Source organism: Thunnus thynnus, chromosome 21 (assembly GCF_963924715.1).
Source record: "Thunnus thynnus chromosome 21, fThuThy2.1, whole genome shotgun sequence".
Taxonomy (NCBI): Eukaryota; Metazoa; Chordata; class Actinopteri; order Scombriformes; family Scombridae; genus Thunnus; species Thunnus thynnus.
Window position 1 is genome coordinate 4,243,268 of NC_089537.1, and position 24,938 is coordinate 4,268,205.

The 24,938-nt window shown below is 36.7% G+C and overlaps 2 protein-coding genes and 1 long non-coding RNA gene across 3 annotated transcripts in view; 1 reads left to right on the plus strand and 2 right to left on the minus strand.

The window, feature by feature from the left end:
• Positions 1–7,284: 7,284 nt before the first annotated feature.
• The window catches only part of LOC137172986 (C-C motif chemokine 20-like), a 28,168-nt gene continuing 10,514 nt past the window's right edge, over positions 7,285–24,938 (minus strand). The window contains exons 2-4 of the mRNA XM_067577650.1: positions 7,978–8,107; positions 7,829–7,887; positions 7,285–7,749 (exon numbers count right to left, since the gene is read on the minus strand). Coding sequence (XP_067433751.1) covers positions 7,718–7,749; positions 7,829–7,887; positions 7,978–8,107 — 221 coding nt within the window. The 3' untranslated portion in view covers positions 7,285–7,717. The remainder of the gene's footprint in view (positions 7,750–7,828; positions 7,888–7,977; positions 8,108–24,938) is intronic.
• On the minus strand, positions 11,544–24,234 carry LOC137172983 (C-C motif chemokine 3-like 1). Its single transcript, XM_067577649.1, has 10 exons — positions 24,067–24,234; positions 21,758–21,884; positions 21,604–21,662; positions 21,458–21,499; positions 20,526–20,667; positions 20,346–20,404; positions 18,093–20,243; positions 13,030–13,137; positions 12,512–12,584; positions 11,544–11,784 (listed from the first exon to the last, which is right to left on the minus strand). Exons 1-7 carry the CDS (start codon positions 24,131–24,133, stop codon positions 20,212–20,214), a joined length of 528 nt encoding a protein of 175 aa, XP_067433750.1. The 5' UTR covers positions 24,134–24,234; the 3' UTR covers positions 11,544–11,784; positions 12,512–12,584; positions 13,030–13,137; positions 18,093–20,211.
• The window catches only part of LOC137172988 (uncharacterized), a 61,070-nt gene continuing 47,875 nt past the window's right edge, over positions 11,744–24,938 (plus strand). Inside the window, exon 1 of the long non-coding RNA XR_010925094.1 lies at positions 11,744–11,811. This is a non-coding gene — a long non-coding RNA (uncharacterized lncRNA). The remainder of the gene's footprint in view (positions 11,812–24,938) is intronic.

The window sequence follows — 24,938 nt, forward strand, 5'->3', positions numbered from 1 at the left end:
AAGATTGAGAAAAAGAAGCAAAATCCAACTACTACTGTTTGTTTACGTGATGTTCAGAGTCAGAGGAAGCTTCCAGAAGCTAACCAATCAGAACACAGTGGGCCCATTGGGAGGGAACAGGAAATAAAACGGCCTTAGTTTTTAACTGTAAATCATGCAAAGATATTCCAATAGAGCCCCAGAATATAAATATAGAGCTGGAAATGTGCAGAGTATGACATCTTTAAACACTTGAAACTTATTTTTCTTTTACTGAAGATAAAAATCTTCATCTTGCTGCGACTGACCGTTACAGAGCTCCACTCCACCAGGATGCCAAAAAATAAAGAACAAAAAGAGCAATACAGCTGTCTGTCTAGAGTGCAACAACACATGTTGTGTTCATCCCTGTGTTTCCTTTTATTCTAATAATGCAATAAATGTTTACAACAAGAAATAAATGTAATAATTTAAAAAGCACAACATTGTGAGTTTGGACGAAGGAGACAAAACCAATACTTAAAAGATTATAAATACATCTCAGGAGGAAAGAGGTGATGAGAAGCCTCTTTCAGTCTTGTCACATCCACTTGAGTATGTTTAATGAGAACACACATTATGTTTCGCATCTTTTTTGGAAATTTGAAGGAGATCAAATCAATATTGTGCTAAAAGTGCTTAAAACCCACTTCCACAAAGCGAGATAACATCCATCACAATTACTGACCTCTGCTGCTTGCCTAGAGTTCAATCACTGTGTTTACTTTCATTCTCTATTACAATAACTTAATAAATGAGCCTTTTGAGCACTTTTTCGGTTCCATAATTTGTCTCCTTCTAAGAATTCCCCCCAAAATATCTAAATTTAGAAACTTCACTTTCACATCCGTGTCTTCTTCTTCTTTATTCATGTCATATCTTTCTTACTCAAGGCTGTAGTTAATCTCAATGGTTAAGTTTGATATAAGAAATCAAGCAACATGACCTTTAAGGAGACGATGATCAACAAAATATCACGTCATGAATTAAACGTTTATTCTGAAAACAGCAAAAACACACACACACACTTTGTGGTTTGGGATAAAAATATATTAATATCTTGACAATACACTTTATGCATATATATCAGTTGCAAGGACAGAAGTATTTTCATTCAGAGGAGATTATTAAGGCTAGAATATAACATATGTGTGTATATACATGTTACTGTGTGTGTAACATGTTCTCATGCAGTAGCAGGAAGATGAAGACAAGCAGTGATGCTTCAAAGGTTTCCAGATGTCATACCGGCGATGACTAGAAAGCAAAAAGAAGACAAATCACAAACTGCTTGTGTGTTTTTTTTGTTGTGTGAGAGGTTGTTTTTTTTTAATGTGTGTTGTGTCACTATGAGTAACTTACGTGTCTTCACCCATTCAGCTTCAGGATCAGCACAGACCTTTCCATTACTATTGCGGAGACTGAAAAAAGAAAAACAAAACAGAAAGATGACAGTGATTCTATGGTGTGTGTGTGTGTGTGTGTGTATGTGTGTGTGGCAGAGACTGTTTAAACTTACATTATAGCCTCCACACACGTTTCTTTGGCAGTCTGTGTTTCGTACTTATCCCCAATTATGTCGCTGCTGATATCAGCTGAGGTGACACGAGTGCAACATGGAGTGTAGATTTGTTTGCGGGTGGGATGACGCCCTGTGAGAGAAAGAGAGAGTGAGAGAGAGAGACAGCTGTTGAGTGTTGGACAGAGAAACTTATTTTAATTTGCAGGTGGCACACTGCTTACATGTCTTTAAAGAGAGCATCTTCACATTAGAGTGATCTAAAAATAGAAACTGTAAACGTTAAAGGACGGGCTCACAATTTTTCAAGTCTTTCCTAAAACAATGATCAGGTGCCCACATGAAAACAGGTTTTGCTGAAATTATTCCTCCTGTTCATACTGATCATTGAGAGATTCCCTCCAAATGACCTTAAAGATGTAAGTAATGAAGGACAAAATCAAGTCTCATTTTGAGCAAAAATGTATTTAAAAGGTTGTCTGAAGATAATATGAGGCTTTAGCAGTCTGAGTTAGTCAAATAAAGTAGATATCTTCTACAGTTACAGTCTTTTTTAGTAAAAAGAATCTCTCTTTGTGTCTCAGTGAACAGCTGCAGTGGAAAGATCATAACAAAAAGAATGAATTTGTCACTAAAAAGAAGAAATCTAAAAAATATTGACTTGATTTAACTAATTTGGACAGCTGACAACCTCATGTTAGCTTCAGAAAAACAGAAGGAGGACCCATCATTTACATTGTAAATGCATTATGAAGGGATCTTCTGATGGTCAGTATGAACAGGAGGAATGATTACAGCAAGAAACACATGTGTCAAGTCTGTATTTTAAGACAGACTTAAAAACTTGTGACAAATTAATTGTGAGAAGGACACATAAATCAATTAGTAATTCATAATTTAAAGATAGAAGATTAGGGATAAACAGATATTGAATTATTAAGTGTCAATTTTAATCATTGTTTCATTTCTTTATTGTAGCTTTTTGAAAAAAAAATCAAATTAGTTATAACTTAAAACTGAAAAGGTGAATAATTATTCCACTTTTATACTCTAAACTCTACAAATTAGAAGCATTTTCTTGCAAAATAATAAATAGATGCAGGTTTTTACTTTACTTTCAGAAGTATAGTCTGAGTTTTTATTCTTTTTTTCTTATTGGTTTACTTAACAGAATATGCAAATGGATAATATTAATGTTAATAGAAAAATTGACAAAATATTATCCACAGCATGTTTTACACTTGTTATGCTAATAACAAATTTTTACTGCATATCCAAAAAGTCAAAGGCGACTGAACTTGTTTTAGATTCTTGAAAATATCTTCAAGAATTTAAAGTCCAGTTGCTCTTGACTTTTTGAATCTACACTCACTGGTAACTTCATTAGATACACCTGTGCATCTAATACAATCCAATACAACAACTCTGCCATGAATTCTACGTTTAGTAATACGGTGAAAACAGCTTATAGTGATCACTTCTGTCCGGGTTAAATTGATCACTATAAAAAAAAGGACAGGAAATAAAATACCTGAATCTTTTCTAAACAGTGGAGTTGAAAGGCTTTTTGTAACTATTGAATGATTTTTGTAGCTTTTATATGCTTGTCAATAAGTAGACAAGGTCTGATGTTTGATTATTACAAACAAGTTTACAATTAATAGATGGTAAATACTCCTTAGACATTAGTGATTTATTAGAAAAATAAACCTGTCAACATAAAAATAGCCTTTATTGTGCTCTGATTAACATTATTGATTATCAGTTTCAGTTACAACACACAGATAAAGGTTTATCAATTCAGCCCTGAAACTCCACATTGCTGCATCTCTAATTATTAGAAATAAACATACACACATACTCATTAAAGTCTAATTAACTTGTACTGCCCAGTTATCACATACAGTGTCTTTACAGGCTCACATCCTGAACTAGCCCGAGTTCTCTGACAAGACAAGGCCTAAAACCTTAAAACATAAGAAAATGAGAGAAAGCTCAACAGAGGCAGTTGAAGTGTTATGATGTTTAGTACTTACGTCTCGGTGTGGTGAGGTCACACAGACACACTGAGAGCAGGAGGAGAGTGATGATTAGGATCCTCATGGTAGCTGATCGATTGACTGCACAAACTGACAGATGATATTTATTGGTAACAGCAGAATGATCGTCTTCAGGTGGGTTTGGTTGCTTTTAAACTCCAAACCTCTGAGGGCAGTACTGATGACGTACTTTCTTACGTGTTATTTTTGTACATGTAAATATTGTGTGTGTGTGTGTGTGTGTTTGTGTGTGAGGGGTCATGATGCTATCAGACCTCCGTCCCTCGTCACAGAATCTTTATAGCTCTCTTTGCCACTTCAAACCACCAACATGTCAACAACATCTTTCTGAGAAACAACCTGATACACTTCTAAAGAAGACACACAAAAAACCACACAGAGGCTGCGATTATTACAGTAATTAAAGCTTCAAGTATATATTTGGTGGCAAGTTTGTGTCATGATTCCTCTAAAATGAACTCAGGTTGACAGTGGCTCACATTCTTTAGTATTGTGACATAATCAACTGATAAACACCTTAAACTGCTCAAAATGAACTTGGATAGTCTTGAGAGGCAAAACACTTTATTTTAGTCCTTATTGGACCAAAGATAAGAACTAAATGTTGCTTTATTGCTCCTCAATCTGCACTTACATGAATGATTTTTCTGATTATTTTAATGTATATTTAAGCAACCGATCGCCTAAACTTGCAAAGTACTGGAAAACTGAGCCATGAAATGAAGAAGAAACTCGATTGCAAGAGCCAATAAAATCTTCTGATTTTAATTGAGTAAAATATACTGTTGGTGCATTTACAGCCCGTCTTAATTTGGTCTTTTATTTCCCCTCTAACATCATATTTAGTGCATCTAAGAATTTTCATTTTCATTTCAGATAACTTTCTCACACACTTTAATGGAAACTAATTCAATGACATGAATGTGATAGTGTTGACATACATGCACCCTCAGACCACCACTTGTCATTTAATTTCACTTTATAATTAGCATCAAACATAAAAGTTTTCAGCAAAGACGATACGTCCTTTTCGAAACATTGCCCAGGTTACTATGATAAAGTATGTTTCTTTTGATGGTTGTCTGCACCACCATTGTATGTGTTGAGGCAAAAAAAACTTTGCTCCGTGGTGAGGAACAAGAAATTACAGGCTGATTAACAACACTGAGCTTGCTCTCAGATTTAAGGAATTTAGTATCTAGTATCAAGTCAAATTAAAATGAACAACCAACAGCAATCAGCAAACAGAGACAAAGTCTCGTTATTCGGCCGAACACAGGTCAAACTGAACACAGGTCAACCGAAATGACTGTCCTTCAATGCAAACCGTTCCATGCAGATGGTAATGTATCCATTTGACGTCTGTCCTGATTTCACCCCTGCACACAGTTCAACTCCGTCCACTGTCTAGACGCAGGGCTGTCAGTTTGTTTAAGACCAGTCATTTGAGTTCAGTGCTATTTACTTGTACAGTTCGTTCAAACATACTTTGATGGCACAAAACTATTTTCAGTTAAATGCTAGTAAGACTGAAGTGGTTTTATTTGGTCCCTCCGACTCCAGTGGGGGTATAGCTAATCTCTTAGGGCCCCTGGCCCCTTACCTTCATTCTCATGCCAGCAATCTCTGTGTTATTTTTGATTCGGCTCTAAAATTTGATAAATAAATTAATTCTGGTGTCAGCTATGCGACACCTCTCCCTCGTATCCACAATGTCCCAAAACTACAAGCACCCATGGAGTCAGTTATGCTCCTCCTGCGCCAGACCGAACACCATTTAGCCAAAAAACCAGAGTCTCCGCTGCCCAGCACCCCAGAGTCTCTGCTGCCCAGTGCCACAGAGTCACCTGGTCCCGAGCAGTCAGCTGTCCTTGCCAACATCCAGCCTCTTGGCCACCCTTCTCAGTGGCTTTGCCGAAGCCTCAGCTCTCAAGGTCTTTGTCCAGAACATCTCTGTCGACCTCCAGAGCAGCCCCACCTGTGTCAGCAACCTCTGGAGTGGCTCTGCCCATCTGTCTTGCCTTCTGGTTGTCCTCTGGGGCAACTCCATTCATCTGCCCTGTCTCCTCCAGTCATGATTTCCAGCCCCCGGGCCTTCCTCCTGAGGGTCCTTACTCAGCCCCTGTTCTGTCCTTGGGCTGTCTGCCTGAGTCCTCATGCCCTGCTAAATACAGTTTTGATAGCATCCTCAACTCAAACCACTTGGATATGTGTCATCAGACCTGGCTGATCCTGACCTGGCTTATCGTGACAATGTGACCCCAAATCTGCTCCTCATGGCGGCTGAATGCCTTCCTTCCCCAGGCAATGTATGATGACTCAGATCACATTTCATCATAGACCACTTACCCAGCCTTCAAATCCGCCAGACAGGAAAAGGGCCACAGAACCAGAACCCACTTAGTCTGGTGATGATGGTTAATTTGTTAATTATCAAATATGTTACTGTATTTGAGGGGCGGCTGTAGAAAATCCTCCTTCCTGCCCAGTCCTAGGTTGGCGGGACTTAGCCTCAACCTAACAGGCCACACCTGAACTGGCTCAGGCCTTGCTCAGTCTCTCCTGTTGTCTGCTGCAGCATGCTGGCCTGACTGTGGTATTAGCTGTCTTCTCCAGTTGACTATGCACAAGATGCATTATTTGAGTAAGTTGAAGACATTTGTTGTAGTTATTGCTGTTTCTTTGCCTAATGACCAAATGAGTGTTTTGAGTTAAGATTTAAAGTATTAGAGTACCTTTTGTGTTCAGATTATTGCTTTGATTAAGACTTACTAGAGTACCTTTGTTTGCTGGTAATTGTTTTCATCTGCCTTTTAGCCTTTAAATCAACTATGACAGTCAACTATTTGTTCAGACTCGAACATGTACAAAAGTTTATGTTTTGAGTAAAGATTGAGAAAAAGAAGGAAAATCCAACTACTACTGTTTGTTTACGTGATGTTCAGAGTCAGAGGAAGCTTCCAGAAGCTAACCAATCAGAACACAGTGGGCCCATTGGGAGGGAACAGGAGATAAAACGGCCTTAGTTTTTAACTGTATAAATCATGCAAAGATATTCCAGTAGTATAAATATAGAGCTGGAAATGTGCAGAGTATGACATCTTTAAACACTTGGAACTTATTTTTCTTTTACTGAAGATAAAAATCTTCATCTTGCTGCGACTCACCGTTACAGAGCTCCACTCCACCAGGATGCCAAAAAATAAAGAACAAAAAGAGCAACACAGCTGCCTGTCTAGAGTGCAACAACACATGTTGTGTGTATCCCTGTGTTTCCTTTTATTCTAATAATGCAATAAATGTTTACAACAAGGAATAAATGTAATAATTTAAAAAGCACAACACTGTGAGTTTGGACGAAGGAGACAAAACCAATACTTAAAAGATTATAAATACATCTCAGGAGGCAAGAGGTGATGAAAAGCTTCTTTCAGTCTTGTCACATCCACTTGAGTATGTTTAATGAAAACACACATTATGTTTCGCCTCTTTTTTGGAAATTTGAAGGAGATCAAATCAATGTTGTGCTAAAAGTGCTTAAAACCCACTTCCACAAAGCGAGATAACATCCATCACAATTACTGACCTCTGCTGCTTGTCTAGAGTTCAATCACTGTGTTTACTTTCATTCTCTATTACAATAACTTAATAAAGTCTTTTGAGCACTTTTTCGGTTCCATAATTTGTCTCCTTCTAAGAATTCCCCCCAAAATATCTAAATTTAGAAACTTCACTTTCACATCCGTGTCTTCTTCTTCTTTATTCATGTCATATCTTTCTTACTCAAGGCTGTAGTTAATCTCAATGGTTAAGTTTGATATAAGAAATCAAGCAACATGACCTTTAAGGAGACGATGATCAACAAAATATCACGTCATGAATTAAACGTTTATTCCGAAAACAGCAAAAACACACACACACACTTTGTGGTCTGGGATAAAAATATATTAATATCTTGACAATACACTTTTTGCATATATATCAGTTGCGAGGACAGAGGTATTTTCATTCAGAGGAGATTATTAAGGCTAGAATATAACATATGTGTGTATATACATGTTACTGTGTGTGTAACATGTTCTCATGCAGTAGCAGGAAGATGAAGACAAGCGTTGATGCTTCACAGGTTTCCAGATGTCATACCGGCGATGACTAGAAAGCAGAAAGAAGACAAATCACAAACTACTTGTGTGTTTTTTTGTTGTGTGTTGAGTCACTATGAGTAACTTACGTGTCTTCACCCATTCAGCTTCGGGATCAGCACAGACCTTTCCTTTACTAGTGCGGAGACTGAAAAAAGAAAAACAAAACAGGAAGATGACAGTGATTCTATTATGTGTGTGTGTGTGTGTGTGTGTGGCAGAGACTGTTTAAACTTACATTATAGCCTCCACACACGCCCCTTTGGCAGTCTGTTTTTCGTACTCATCCCCAATTATATCGCTGCTGATATTAACTGAGGTGTGATGAATGCAACAAGGAGTGTAGATTTTTTTGGCGTGACGACGCCCTGAGAGAGAGAGAGAGAGAGAGAGAGAGAGAGAGAGAGAGAGAGAGAGAGACAGCTGTTAAGTGTTGGACAGAGCAACTTATTTTAATTTGCAGGTGGCACACTGCTTACACTTCTTTAAAGAGAGCGTCTTTACATATGAGCGATCTAAAAATAGAAACTGTAAACGTTAAAGGACGGGTTCACAATTTTTCAAGTTAAAACAATAATCAGGTTCCAACATGAAAACAGGTTTTGCTGAAATTATTCCTCCTGTTCATACTGATCATCAAAAGATTCCCTCAAAATGATCTTATAGATGTAAGTGATGAAGGACAAAATCAACAGTCTCATTTTGAGCAAATTTGTATTTAAAAGGTTGTCTGAAGATAATATGAGGCTTCAGCAGTCTGAGTTAGTCAAATAAAGTAGATATCTTCCACAGTTACAGTCTTTTTTAGTAAAAAGAATCTCTCTTTGTGTCTCAGTGAACAGCTGCAGTGGAAAGATCGTAACAAAAAGAATGAATATGTCACTAAAAAGAAGAAATTTAAAAGATATTGACTTGATTTAACTAATTTGGACAGCTGACAACCTCATGTTAGCTTCAAGAAAACAGAAGGAGGACCCATCATTTACATTGTAAGTGCATTATGAAGGGATCTTCTGATGGTCAGTATGAACAGGAGGAATGATTACAGCAAGAAACACATGTGTCAAGTCTGTATTTTAAGACAGACTTAAACTTGTGAACGCATCCTTTGAAGCAGGTGACAAATTAATTGTGAGAAGGACACATAAATCAATAATAATAATAATAATCAGTAATAAATAATTTAAAGATAGAAGATTAGGGATATACGGATATTGAATTATTAAGTGGCAATTTTAATCATTGTTTCATTTCTTTATTGTAGCTTTTTGAAAAAAAAAATCAAATTAGTTATATTATAACTTAAAACTGAAAAGGTGAATAATTATTCCACTTTTATACTCTAAACTCTACAAATTAGATGCATTTTCTTGCAAAATAATAAATAGATGCAGGTTTTTACTTTACTTCCAGAAGTATAGTCTGAGTTTTTATTCTTTTTTTCTTATTGGTTTACTTAACAGAATATACAAATGCCATAATATTAATGTTAATAGAAAAATTGACAAAATATTATCTACAGCATGTTTCACACTTGTTATGCTAATAGCAAATTTTTACTGTATATCCAAAAAGTTGAGGGCGACTGAACTTATTATAAAACAAGTCCAGTTGCTCTTGACTTTTTGAATCTACACTCACTGGTAACTTCATTAGATACACCTGTGCATCTAATACAATCCAATACAACAACTCTGCCATGAATTCTACATTTAGTAATACAGTGAAAACAGCTTATAGTGATCACTTCTGTCCGGGTTAAATTGATCACTATAAGTGGGTGATTATTATAACCAATTTCTTGATTTCTCATGAAGATTACCATCTAATTGACATCTTTATACATGAATATAAAGTAATGAAACGGGCAGCTTCGCTATTTACTGAATTTTATTGACTGTTTCAAGATACAGAACAGCTGTTTCAAACGCTTGTTGTTTCACTGCTGCATCTGGTTGGCTCGTTTTTGGCAGTTTGTCATAAACTTCAAGGAGACTACGCTTTTCACTGGGAGAAAATGACTTTTTCCTTTTCTTTTTCCTGTCATGATTTCAATGTGCAACACCAGCGTCAGGTCACCAGCTGGAAGTGAACAGTTGTGTGTTGTGCGTTTAGGCTGTGAAGGTGGAGGCCGCAGGGGCGCTGCAGCGTTAAAGTTGAACCAGAATCAACTTTTGGAGAAATGCAACCTGCAATGCTGTACAACCCTGCTATGAGGGAAGACAAAAACATTATGAGGAAGAGGGGAGGACATTTCTCTTTGTTTGATAACGTTAAAAGTAAAGTTAGGCTTTGCTGACGGCTTCCCGACTCATTTTAAAAAAGGCGAGAGAGAGAGAGAGAGAGAGAGAGAGAGAGAGAGAGAAGCGGTGGTTGAGCAAGCTAGAAAGTGGATGAGGAGAGCGAGCAGTGGAAGCAAGAAAGCTGGTGAATGAGAGGAAGAAAACGATATTTTCTTATAATTTGTTTCACGGTGGTTACAAATAAACACCCACACCTCCACACCTCCACACAACCCTGCGGAGCTGTTGCAACGCCTGATGATGGTACCACAGCCGCATAATACACATTATAGGTGTACTATGAGAGTAAAGTAAAAAGAAAACAGAATGACCGTTGTTTAATTTTTTTCTTCTCCATATGTTTTTATGTATGAAAAGACCCAAAATGAACACTATAAGCGGACTGTTGAATACTATAAGCGAATTATTTAAACAGCATTTGTATAGGACTGATTCTGTCCTGAGCTTTTTGATCCATATAAGTGGTTGATCACTGTAACTGTGATCACTATACTAAACTTCCACCGCAGCTCAGCTGGTTTTTAGTTACTACTGATATCAGTAACTGACAGATGTTACTTCATCATAAGCTCAGATAACATGGAACGACATGTAAGTGTATATCATTGCTTCACATTGCATTGCATTGTATTCTGTTAAGATACAGAAGAGAAGATATGTTGCAGATTATATTTAAGGACCAGTGGAGATACTGATGCTTGTTGCATTGAACCTTTGTCCACACATTTTACTGCCTAGTTCATAATACATGTGCTCGATTGGAAGAGCAAACAGAACTGAAGTGAAATATGAAATACGTTTGCCTTCACCTGGTTAATACTGAGAATATTTGTTTTATGACCAGATTGTTGTGAGAATGTGTTTCAGGCTGGTTTCTCTGAGCTGCAGGTTTAGTGTTTTTCATACTTTTCACCCTCCAACTGGTGAAGTATCAGTTTTTGGGTCATGGAGCAGATCTATGTTTTGGGACTTTAAGCCCACGTAGCTCTGTAGTGTTTTTTGTTTGTATTTGGCCTGCTGGTATTTAAGGCTTTCTTGAGCCTGCTTTGTTTTTGGTTGTCTGTTTGCACTGTTTCCCTCCTGTCTTCCTGTGCTCTTCCCCAGCCTACTTTTCCCTCACACTTGTCCTGCATTCAGCCTCGTAGGCCCTGCCCTTTTTTCAGTGTTTTCTCCAACCTATCAGCTTCTTTCCTGTTCTCCTGTTTCATCTCCTCATTCCCCTCACTTGAGTTTCTCAGCCCATCTCCCCACCTGCACCTCATCTCCTTGTTAGTTCATTTAGTATTTCAGTCTTGTGTTTTAGTTCAGTCTTGTTGGATCCTTTGTAGCTCAGTTTTGTTCTGTCCTGTTCAGTTTTGCTTTGCCTGCATTTCTGAGACTTAATAAAGATAATTCTTCAGTTCCTGTGCCTGATGTCTCCTGCATTTGGGTCCATCTGCTCTGCTACTATGAACTCCTGTACTAAAAGTGAACTTTACAAATGTAGAAAAACAACAGTCAGTCACTTTTCAAATTAATTTAATATGATTTATTTCTGGCTTCAGGTTTATTTCTCCCAAAAAAGAACAACTCTGCTTGAAACATCTTGATATTTCAGTAAAAGCAATAAGTAGTAAATCAGCAGAAATTGTTCTGGGCTGCTGTTTTTATTCCAGATCATCTTCATCCAGGACTTCAAATCTGTGAGTTTGCATAGATTGCATCTTTTGGCCTTACAATTCTGGAACACACTTCAATCTTCCCTGTGGTGCAGAGAGGCAGAAAGAAAGGTTAAAACACTTAACACTTATTTTAACACTTTAATGTCCTAAAATTAAAAGCATGATAAAAACAAAAACTGGATTTTTTCACCTATTTTCACTTTTATTTGAATACAAATATAAATAATTTGCTACAAATATAAATACTGGGCTCTCTGCACATCACTAGTAAGAATACAATTCAACATGTAATTTTCAATAATAAATGGATAATGAATGAATATTTACTTGGCTTTAAATTGAAGAATTGAGGGAATTTTCTGTTTTTCCCTAAATTCAGTACCAAATTATATTATTCTTTCCAGGATACTTGCAAGGAAGTAATTAGGACCATGAAATAGTGTGAACCAATCCTTGGCTGGAAAAGTTCAGTTAATACAGTATTTTGTTTTTACAGTTCAAATAATTTCAGAGAACTTTGCAGCTTGGCAGTAATCATAGGGAAAATACAGACTGTTTAACTGGAACACTTCTAATTAATTAATTCCAATTTTTTAGCCAGCAAAACCTAAAGTATTTTAGTAAACCCACAACAGATCAGTTGATCATGCAAAAATGTGAAATTTGTCAACATGGTAAAAATCTAATTCATCACATCCTGCAAGGTTTGAAACTATTTTGATTCTCCAGACCTTCTAACTATAGCACACTATGTACTCGTAATATATCACATTTGTTAACCCAGCAGATTTTAACAGCTAATTCTCACCTCCTTTATCTCCTTTTTGAGCCACGGGAGATTTGGTTTGAGACACCTCTCCTCATTGCTGTCGGCTGTAATCCTAGAAACAGGAAACAGAGAAATGAAACAATTACACATTTTTATTATTACCTGAATGTTGGCTGATGCTTCTATCCACAACACCTTATTAAACATTAGTCCCACTGTGTTTTTTTTTAAATTAAATATTGACTTGAAGAGAGCCCAGTATTCCTCTGCTGTTGTTACAGCAGTGTCTTAAGTGTCGAATATCAGACAAACATTTATCATTTGACAGATTCTTTTATGCAACCAAACCTGAGTGAAGCTCAAGTATCCTGTAATACAGTATATTTAACCCTGAAACAGCTATGATTTCATGTCACTGAGTGGTGTTCTGGTATCATGAAGTTCTTCTCAACTAGTTTTCCAGCAGATTACAGTAATGACATCAGAGAGAGATGAATACAGATTTATTCAGGTTTAGTATGTTTAAAGACATGTTCAAAAGAACGTGCTGTACTTACAGGAAGACTTGCAGGGATAATATTCCTGTATAAAACACGGCTTGGGTGTCCCAATATCAGTCTTCCTTATAGTAGGGCAGCAGAGATATAAGGGATAACGTGCCACACCTTCACACAGAGAGAGAGAGTCACTGTGAATTAATTTTTTACTCCTCAATACAACAAGCATGACACACTGTTACACACTGGGAGGTACCCAGACAACGTGATCGGTCCAAGATTCAACACTAATACTTCTTTATTCATATAGACATCAGACTGTGATTAATTTCTAAAGGGGTTAAAAACTTAGAAACGTAGGTCTTTATCAGTTTGTAGTTTTTATTGAAGCAAGACTCTACAGCTGCAAGAGGTTGCATAAAGGGCCAGTATAAGATCAATAAGGAGCTTTTAGCTGTAAATCATACAAAGATATTCCAGTAGAGTCCAAGAATATAAATATAGACCTTTAAATTGTCACTGTTGTTGACTTTTCGTAATCAAATTATTTTACTATTTTTATTGTTTTATTGTTTCCTCTGTTGGTTTTTACTGTCAATCAATCTAACTTTATTTGTATAGCACCTTTCATACAGGTGAGTGCAATTCAAAGTGTTTCACAGATCTCACATTGTAAACAAATGTAAACAGTAGAACAAGCACTATGCAACTATGTTTGAAAATGTGCTAAAGATAGAAGATTAGAGATATACGGATATTGAATTATTAAGTGGCAATTTTAACAATTGTTTCTTTATTGTAGCTTTTTGAAAAAGAAACAAATTAGTCGTATTAGAACTTAAAACTGAAAAGGTGAATAATTATTCCACTTTTATACTCACAAATTAGATGCATTTTCTTGCAAAATAATAAATAGAAGCAGGTTTTTACTTTACTTCCAGAAGTATAGTCTGATTTTTTAATTCTTTTTTTTCTTATTGGTTAACTTGACAGAATATACAAATGGATAATATTAATGTTAATAGAAAAATTGACAAAATATTATCTACAGCATGTTTTAAACTTGTTATGCTAATAGCAAATTTTTACTGTATATCCAAAAAGTCAAAGGCGACTGAACTTGTTTTAGATTCTTGAAAATATCTTCAAGAATTTAAAACAAGTCCAGTTGCTCTTGACTTTTTGAATCTACACCAGTGGAGGCTGGTCCATAGAGGCAGAGGAGGTTGATCCTCCTCTATCTTTTGAGAGGTAAAAGGGAGATCAAAATATAAAAAAGAATATTTGGTTGAAATAAACCATTACCAAATCTCAGTATTATTTATAAAGTATTTTTTCTCTGTTCTTTGGAAAAAATCTATCACTGAAATTCTGTTTAAAATACTTCAGCAGGGCAGGAGGAGAAAGGGCAGTGTGTGAAGTGGTGGTGGTGGTGGTGGTGGTGGGGGGGGGGGGGACAGAGGAGGACGGGTGCCTGCTGTTCTCCACAGGGCAGGATCTCTTACATTGGACTTAATGTATTTCTTTTTTTTTTTCATGCTAATCTGTGATTGGCCATGAAACGTAAAATGATGCTCCAAGGGAGGATGTCCTCTCTAACCAATCAACAACCAGAATGTAATATTGACATCAAGTTGGTCCAATGATAGTTTCCAGAATTCATCTTCAATTCTCTCCACTGTAAGGCAGAGTAGCAGCAGTATATGGCTCCTTGCGTTAGCCAATGCAACAGCTGGCTTGTTGTAGCAGCCTGAAGGACTCTTTATACATCCATGGAAGGACTGTTAAGGACTGTTGTTAAGCTAACGGGAGAAATTATCTGGACTGTGTAGCGCAGCAGCAGCAGGACGCTGCCGGGGAGGCTGGAGAGAGAAACAACTGGAGAAACAACCAGGAGAGTTAGCTTGTTTGTCATTGTTGCTAATGATATCAGACTGGTTAACCAGCAGCCATAAAGTTCTGTAAACTAACAAACAAGATGACCAACAGCCACAAATGGATGTTATAACATGAATACTTCATCTCCATGATAGAAAGAAGAAGACGTCAGATAACGTGCGTCAGATACAGCTTCTCTCTCTCTTTGTCTCTTTGGTCGCTAATTTAATCTCTGATGGTTAAATGACTCTGTGTGGCTGTTGTGTGAATTTATCTCCTTAACAAGAATGCAGCAGAGATCATATAATGTGTTGTGGGTAACGTTAGTTTGCTTGTTGAAGTTACAGTGAGCTGTCTGGACTCACTCATTCATTCGTTTTTAATTGAGTAGTTGTTCAGTCACCCATTGATGTTGTGTGATTAGTGAATGAGTGCAGGAGGTCTGGCTGCCTGCTTCTGACAGTTTCTTTAGTTTGTTTTAAGCTGAGCCGTATATTGAGTAATAAGCTTAAAGTAACTAGAATAACAAGTGTTAACTAGTGGTGTAACGGATTGTAGTTGACCCGTGATCCGTACGGATTGCCCCCCACAGTTCGGCAGGTATATGAACTGCAGATTAATTGCAAAATTTAATGTCTCATTTAAGACAAAGTAAACAAACTGCTGAAAGTACAAGTCATGGACAGACAGCATGTCACTGACAGGGATTTTGAAGAGCAACGATCAAACCAGCGTCTAACGGGTCCGATGTGACATTTGAGTTATGTTTACCTGCTGTTTAATGTGCTGCAGCTGAGCCACTAACTAACGTTAGTGGTGAATGTTCGTTATCAAGTTTTGATGATGTGGACAGAGGCTGTTTCATTCACCGTTTAAAAGAGGAAGGTTTCATGCCTCATATTGCAATAACTGAGCATTGAATATTTTATATATTTTTATTTTATTCAAACATTGGACATCTTAAATGTTGTTTTCATTTAATTCCTTGCTGTTTCTGGTTGTAAGTGTGTTGCAGATAAATAGAAAACAAAGTTTTATTTGTCTCCCCCTTTTTTTCCGCTTATCCTAATAATGATCTGATCCGTGACTCAAATCCGTGATACTTTCTGAACCGTGAGGTTTGTGTTCATGTTAACACTCCTAGTGTTAACATGTCAGCTTTGTAGACTATATTTTGTATATCGTACATATAGATAAGAGTGTGTAAGTCATGTATTTGATACATGCATTAATACTTTCTGATGTGAACCTACACTTTTAGATCTGTGAATGTTTTTAGTGTTCAATCTTTTTAGTTTTCAGCACTGATCTGAACCTGTATCACATTATAAGCTTTGTGCTTCTTTATATATTTCTGTATACTAAGAAATTATATAGGAAACACGTGTAAATCATGTAATATATTGTCTGTTTTTGATGAGAACATAAATTTGTTGTCACAATAGAACAATACTATAAATTTGAATTTCACTTTGTTGGTAAAATGACACATTTGATCAACTCCATGGCTAAAATGAGCTCTTCTTTGTTTAGAAACAATATGTATATGCTAAATGTTTTTAAAGAAGCAGCCTTTTCACCACTCAAGCAAATTGTTTTATTGGCATATAAAATTGCCCCCCACCCCTCTGATTTCATCAGGTGGGGGACAATGATATAGTTTGATGTGGTTTGTTGTAAGATTCCATGTTGGTTTTCCTCCTGTCCTCCCCAATTTTTTGAGTCGCCAGCCGCCACTGATCTACACTCACTGGTAACTTCATTAGATACACATGTGCAACTAATACAATCCAATACAATCCAACATCTCTGCCATGAATTCTACATTTATTAATACAGTGAAAACCGCTTGAAGTGATCACTTCTGTCCGGGTCAAATTGATCACTATAAGCCATTTCTATTTCTTAATTTCTCATGAAGATTACCATTTAATTGGCATCTGTATATTTATTACATGAATATAAAGTAATGAAACGGGCAGCTTCGCTATTTACTGAATGTTATTGACTGTTTCAAAAGCAGTGGAAGAAAGAAAGCTGGTGAATGAGAGGAAGAAAATGTTAATAATGCAGCAGCCGCTAAATACACATCATAGGTGTATTATGCGAGTAAGGTAAAAAGAAAATAGAATTACCGTAGTCCAATTTTATTTTCTCCATATGTTATTATGTATGAAGAGACCCAAAAGGAACACTATAAGCGGACTATTGATTACTGTAATCAAATTATTTAAACAGCATTTGCATAGGACTGATTCTGTCCTGAGCTTTTTGATCCATATAAGCGGTTGATCACTGTAACCATGATCACTATATGCGGTTTCCACTGTATTTTTCCCTCCTCATGTATGTTAACAGAGTGGACAAAATATTAGGAACACCATTCAATATAATGCACTCCAGTGCACCACCACAACCCACTACGACCTCAATAGTAAACATAAAGTAGAATTATCACCTTTCTGACAATGTCAACAAAAACTGAAAATGTATAAGCTTCATAAATGTAGAATTTATGGCAGAGCTGTTGTATTGGATTTCATTAGATTGCACAATTGTTCCTAATAAACTGGCCGGTGGGTGAACGATGACCTGGATGACTGAGAATCTAATCTAAAGCTAATAGTGAATTGTTGTGAACAAGCTGAACACAAACACTAATTGTTGAGCCTAATTAGCGACATATCTTAAGTAAGTTGAATTCTTGTAGACTTTGAGGCTGAGACAGGAAATAAAATACCTGAATCTTTTCTAAACAGTGGAGTTGAACAGCTTTTGGTAACTATTGAATGATTTTTGTAGCTTTTATATGCTTGTCAATAAGTAGACAAGGTCTGATGTTTGATTATTACAAACAAGTTTACAATAAATAGATGGTAAATGCTCCTTAAACATTAGTGATATATTAGAAAAATAAACCTGTCAACATAAAAATAGCCTTTATTGTGCTCTGATTAACATTATTGGTTATCGATATCAGCTACAACACACAGATAAAGGTTTATCAATTCAGCCCTGAAACTCCACATTGCTGCATCTCTAATTATTAGAAATGAACATACACACATACTCATTAAAGTCTAATTAACTTGTACTACCCAGTTATCACATACAGTGTCTTTACAGACTCACATCCTGAACTAGCCCGAGTTCTCTGACAAGACAAGGCCTAAAACCTTAAAACATAAGAAAATGAGAGAAAGCTCAACAGAGGCAGTTGAAGTGTTATGATGTTCAGTACTTACGTCTCGGTCTGGCGAGGGTGCACAGACACACTGAGAGCAGGAGGAGAATGATGGTTAGGATCCTCATGGTAGCTGATTGATTGACTGCACAAACTGACAGATGATATTTATTGGTAACAGCAGAATGATCGTCTTCAGGTGGGTTTGGTTGCTTTTAAACTCCAACCCTCTGAGGGCAGTACTGATGACGTACTTTCTTACGTGTTATTTTTGTACATGTAAATATTGTGTGTGTGTGTGTTTGTTTGTGTGTGAGGGGTCATGATGCTATCAGACCTCCGTCCCTCGTCAGAGAATCTTTATAGCCCTCTTTGCCACTTCAGACCACCAACATGTCAACAACATCTTTCTGAGAAACAACCTGACACACTTCTAAAGAAGACACACACAAAACCACACAGAGGCTGCGATTATGACAGTAATTAAAGCTTCAAGTATATATTTGGTGGCAAGTTTGTGTCATGACTCCTCTAAAATGAACTCAGGTTGACAGTGGCTCACATTCTTTAGTATTGTGACATAATCAACTGATAAACACCTTAAACTGCTCAAAATGACCTCGGATAGTCTTGAGAGGCAAAACACTTTATTTTAGTCCTTATTGGACCAAAGATAAGAACTAAATGTTGCTTTAATGCTCCTCAATCTGCACTTACATGAATGATTTTTCTGATTATTTTAATGTATAATTAAGCAACCGATCGCCTAAACTTGCAAAGTACTGGAAAACTGAGCCATGAAATGAAGAAGAAACTGGATTGCAAGAGCCAATAAAATCTTCTGATTTTAATTGAGTAAAATATACTGTAGGTGCATTTACAGCCCGTCTTAATTTGGTCTTTTATTTCCCCTCTAACATCATATTTAGTGCATCTAAGAATTTTTTGACAGGTTATCATTTCAGATAACTTTCTCACACACTTTAATGGAAACTAATTCAATGACATGAATGTGATAGTGTTGACACATACGCACACTCAGACCACCACTTGTCATTTCGTTTCACTTTATAATTAGCATCAAACATAAAAGTTTTCAGCAAAGACGATATGTCCTTTTCGAAACATTGCCCAGGTTACTACAATAAAGTATGTTTCTTTTGATGGTTGTCTGCACCACCATTGTATGTGTTGAGGCAAAAAAAACTTTGCTCCGTGGTGAGGAACAAGAAATTACAGGCTGATTAACAACACTGAGCTTGCTCTCAGATTTAAGGAATTTATTACAGAGTATCAAGTCAAATTAAAATGAACAACCAACAGCAATCAGCAAACAGAGACAAAGTCTCGTTATTCGGCCGAACACAGGTCAAACTGAACACAGGTCAACCGAAATGACTGTCCTTCAATGCAAACCGATCCATGCAGATGGTAATGTATCCATTTGACGTCTGTCCTGATTTCACCCCTGCACACAGTTCAACTCCGTCCACTGTCTAGACGCAGGGCTGTCAGTTTGTTTAAGATCAGTCATTTGAGTTCAGTGCTATTTACTTGTACAGTTCGTTCAAACATACTTTGATGGCACAAAACTATCTTCAGTTAAATGCTAGTAAGACTGAAGTGGTTTTATTTGGTCCCTCCGACTCCAGTGGGGATATAGCTAATCTCTTAGGGCCCCTGGCCCCTTACCTTCATTCTCATGCCAGAAATCTCGGTGTTATTTTTGATTCGGCTCTAAAATTAATTCTGGTGTCAGCTATGCGACACCTCTCCCTCGTATCCACAATGTCCCAAAACTACAGTGTCTTCTTCTTCTTTATTCATGTGATAAGTTTCTTAGTCAAAGCTGTAGTTAATCTCAATGGTTAAGTTTGATATAAGAAATCAAGCAACATGACCTTTAAGGAGACGATGATCAACAAAATATCACGTCATGAATTAAACGTTAATTCAGAAAACAGCAAAAACACACACACACACTTTGTGGTTTGGGATAAAAATATATTAATAGCTTGACAATACACTTTTTGCATATATATCAGTTGCAAGGACAGCGGTATTTGCATTCAGAGGAGATTATTAAGGCTAGAATATAACATATGTGTGTATATACATGTTACTGTGTGTGTAACATGTTCTCATGCAGTAGCAGGAAGATGAAGACAAGCGTTGATGCTTCACAGGTTTCCAGATGTCATATTAGCGATGACTAGAAAGCAGAAAGAAGACAAATCACAAACTGCTTGTGTGTTTTTTTGTAGTGTGAGAGGTTTTTTTTTTAATGTGTGTTGTGTCATTATGAGTAACTTACCTGTCTTCACCCATTCAGCTTCGGGATCAGCACAGACATCTCCATTATTACTGCGGAAACTGAAAAAAGAAAAACAAAACAGGAAGATGACGGTGATTCTATGGTGTGTGTGTGTGTATGTGTGTGTGTGTGTATGTGTGTGTGTGTGTGTGTGTGGCTGCAGAGACTGTTTAAACTTACACTACAGCCTCCATGCATTCTCCTTTGGCAGTCGATTTTTCGTATCCATAAACAATTATGTCGCTGCTGATATCAGCTGAGGTGAGATGAATGCAGCATGGAGTGTAGATTTTGGAAGGATGCTTCTCAGAGAGAGAGACAGCTGTTGAGTGTTGGACAGAGAAACTTATTTTAATTTGCAGGTGGCACACTGCTTACACTTCTTTAAAGAGAGCATCTCTACATTAGAGCGATCAAAAAATAGAAACTGTAAACGTTAAAGGACGGGCTCACAATTTTTCAAGTCTTTCTTAAAACAATGATCAGGTGCCCACATGAAAACAGGTTTTGCTGAATTTATTCCTCCTGTTCATACTGACCATCGAAAGATTCCCTCAAAATGAGCTTAAAGATGTAAGTGACAATTATGTAAGTGTAAAATACCTGAATCTTTTCTAAACAGTGGAGTTGAACAGCTTTTGGTAACTATTGAATGATTTTTGTAGCTTATATATGCTTGTCAATAAGTAGACAAGGTCTGGTGTTTGATTATTAAAAACAAGTTTACAATAAATAGATGGTAAATGCTCCTTAAACATTAGTGATATATTAGAAAAATAAACCTGTCAACATACAAATAGCCTTTATTGTGCTCTGATTAACATTATTGGTTATCAGTATCAGCTACAACACACAGATAATTGTTTGTCATCATTTTCAGTTCACTAACTCCACATTGCTGCATCTCTATTTATTAGAAATAAACATACACACATACTCTTTAAAGTCTAATTAACTTGTACTACCCAGTTATCACATACAGTGTCTTTACAGGCTCACATCCTGAACTAGCCCGAGTTCTCTGACAAGACAAGGCCTAAAACCTGAAAACATAAGAAAATGCGAGAAAGCTCAACAGAGGTAGTTGAAGTGTTATGATGTTTAGTACTTACGGCTCGGTGTGGTGAGGGCGCCAGATGTCAAATTGGCGATGACTAGAAAGCAGAAAGAAGACAAATCACAAACTGCTTGTGTGTGTTTTTGTAGTGTGAGAGGTTTTTTTTTTAATGTGTTGTGTCTGTCAGTATGAGTAACTTACCTGTCTTCACCCATTCAGCTTCGGGATCAGCACAGACCTCTCCATTATTACTTTGGAGACTGAAAAAAGAAAAACAAAACAGGAAGATGACGGTGATTCTTTTGTGTGTGTGTGTGTGTGTGTGTGTGTGGCCGCAGAGACTGTTTAAACCTACACTACAGCCTCCATGCATTCTCCTTTGGCAGTCGATTTTTCGTATCCATAAACAATTATGTCGCTGCTGATATCAGCCGAGGTGAGATGAATGCAACATGGAGTGTAGATTTTGGAGGGATGCTTCTCTGAGAGAGAGAGAAAGAGAGAGAGAGAGACAGCTGTTGAGTGTTGGACAGAGCAACTTATTTTAATTTGCAGGTGGCACACTGCTTACACTTCTTTAAAGAGAGCGTCTTTACATATGAGCGATCTAAAAATAGAAACTGTAAACGTTAAAGGACGGGTTCACAATTTTTCAAGTCTTTCTTAAAACAATAATCAGGTTCCGACATGAAAACAGGTTTTGCTGAAATTATTCCTCCTGTTCATACTGATCATTGAGAGATTCCCCCCAAATGATCTTAAAGATGTAAGTGATGGGGGACAAAATCCACAGTCCTTGTTTTGAGCAAAAATGTATTTAAAAAGGTAATCTGAAGATAATATGAGGCTTTAGCAGTCCGAATTAGTCAAATAAAGTAGATATCTTCTACAGTTACAGTCTTTTTTAGTAAAAAGAATCTCTCTTTGTGTCTCAGTGAACAGCTGCAGTGGAAAGATCATAACAAAAAGAATGAATTTGGCACTAAAAAGAAGAAATTTAGAAGATATTGACTTGATTTAACTAATTCATACAGCTGACAGCCTCATGTTAGCTTCAGAAAAACAGAAGGAGGACTGTGGATTTTGTCCCCCAGCAAGAAAAACATGTGTCAAGTCTGTGTTTTAAGACAGACAAAAAAACTGAAAAGGTGCATAATTAACACTTATACTCTAAACTCTACAAATTAGAAGCATTTTCTTGCAAAGTAATAAATAGATGCAGGTTTTTACTTTACTTACAGAAGTATAGTCTGAGTTTTTATTCTTATTGGTTTACTTAACAGAATATGCAAATTGGTAATATTAATGTTAAAAAAAAAAAGACAAAATATTATCTACAGCATGTTTTACACTTTTTATGTAAGTAGCAAATTTTTACTGTATATCCAAAAAGTCAAAGGCGACTGAACTTAATATAAAACAAGTCCAGTTGCCGTTGACTTTTTGAATCTACACTCACTGGTAACTTCATTAGATGTACAGGTGTATCTATCCAATACATCAGCTCTGCCATGAATTCTACATTTAGTAATACAGTGAAAAATTTTCTATTTCTTAATTTCTCATGAAAATGACCATTTAATTGGCATCTGTATATTTATTACATGAATATAAAGTAATGAAACGGGCAGCTTCGCTATTTACTGAATGTTATTGACTGTTTCAAAAGTAGTGGAAGAAAGAAAGCTGGTGAATGAGAGGAAGAAAATGTTAATAATGCAGCAGCTGCTAAATACACATCATAGGTGTATTATGGCAGTAAGGTAAAAAGAAAATAGAATTACTGTACTTTAATTTTACTTTCTCCATATGTTATTACTTATGAAGAGACCCAAAATGAACACTGTAAGCGGACTATTGATTACTGTAATCAAATTATTTAAACAGCTTTTGTATAGGACTGATTCTGTCCTGAGCTTTTTGATCCATATAAGCGGTTGATCACTGTAACCATGGTCACTATATGCGGTTTCCACTGTATTTTTCCCTCCTCATGTATGTTAACAGAGTGGACAAAATATTAGGAACACCATTCAATATAATGCACTCCAGTGCACCACCACAACCAACTACGACCTCAATAGTAAACATAAAGTAGAATTATCACCTGTCTGACAATGTCAACAAAAACTGAAAATGTAAAAGCTTCATAAATGTAGAATTTATGGCAGAGCTGTTGTATTGGATTTCATTAGATTGCACAATTGTTCCTAATAAAGTGGCCGGTGGGTGAACGATGACCTGGATGACTGAGAATCTAATCTAAAGCTAATAGTGAATTGTTATGAACAAGCTGAACACAAACACTAATTGTTGAGCCTAATTAGCCACATATCTTAAATAAGTTGAATTCTTGTAGACTTTGAGGCTGAGACAGGAAATAAAATACCTGAATCTTTTCTAAACAGTGGAGTTGAACAGCTTTTTGTAACTATTGAATGATTTTTGTAGCTTATATATGCTTGTCAATAAGTAGACAAGGTCTGATGTTTGATTATTACAAACAAGTTTACAATTAATAGATGGTAAATACTCCTTAAACATTAGTGATATATTAGAAAAATAAACCTGTCAACATAACAATAGCCTTTATTGTGCTCTGAACATTATTGGTTATCAGTATAGCTCAACAGAGGCAGTTGAAGCGTTATGTTTAGTACTTACGGCTGGATGTGGTGAGGGCGCACAGACACACTGGGAGCAGGAGGAGAGTGATGGTTAGGATCCTCATGGTAGCTGATCGATTGACTGCACAAACTGACAGATGATATTGGTAACAGCAGAATGATCGTCTTCAGGAGGGTTTGGTTGCTTTTAAACTCCAACCCTCTGAGAGCAGTACTGATGACGTTCTCTCTTACGTGTTATTTTTGTACATGTAAATACTGTGTGTGTGTGTGTGCGTGCATGCGAGGGGTCGTGATACTATCACACCTCCGCCCCTTGTCAGAGAATCTTTATAGCCCTCTCTATCACTTCAAACCACTAACAGGTCAGCAACATCTTTCTGAGAAACAACTTAACACGTTTCTAAACAACACATGAACACATACAAAAACCACACAGAGGCTGCGATAACAGTAATTAAAGCTGCACGTGTACAGTGGTGTGAAAAAGTGTTTGCCCCCTTCCTGATTTCTTTTGCATGTTTGTCACACCTAAATGTTTCAGATCAAACAAATTTAAATTTAAAAAACAAACAAAATGCAGTTTTTAAAATGAAGGTTTTTATTATTAAGGGAAAACAAAATCCAAACCTACATGACCCTGTGTAAAAAAGTGATTGCCCCCTAAACCTAATAACTGGTTGGGCCACCCTTAGCAGCAACAACAACTGCAATCAAGCGTTTGTGATAACTTGCAATGAGTCTTTTACAGCGCTGTGGAGGAATTTTGGCCCACTCATCTTTGCAGAATTGTTGTAATTCAGCCACATTGGAGGGTTTTCGAGCATGAACCACCTTTTTTTAAAAAGGTCATGCCACAGCATCTCAATAGGATTCAGGTCAGGACTTTGACTAGGCCACTCCAAAGTC

Coding starts and splice junctions, on each gene's coding strand:
- LOC137172983 (XM_067577649.1), bottom strand. CDS start 24,133: ATGAGGATCCTAACCATCACTCTCCTCCTGCTCCCAGTGTGTCTGTGC. Junction 21,885..24,066: donor CGCCCTCACCACATCCAGCC/GTAAGTACTAAA, acceptor TCTCTCTCTCAG/AGAAGCATCCCTCCAAAATC. Junction 20,668..21,457: donor CGCCCTCACCACACCGAGCC/GTAAGTACTAAA, acceptor AACACTCAACAG/CTGTCTCTCTCTCTGAGAAG.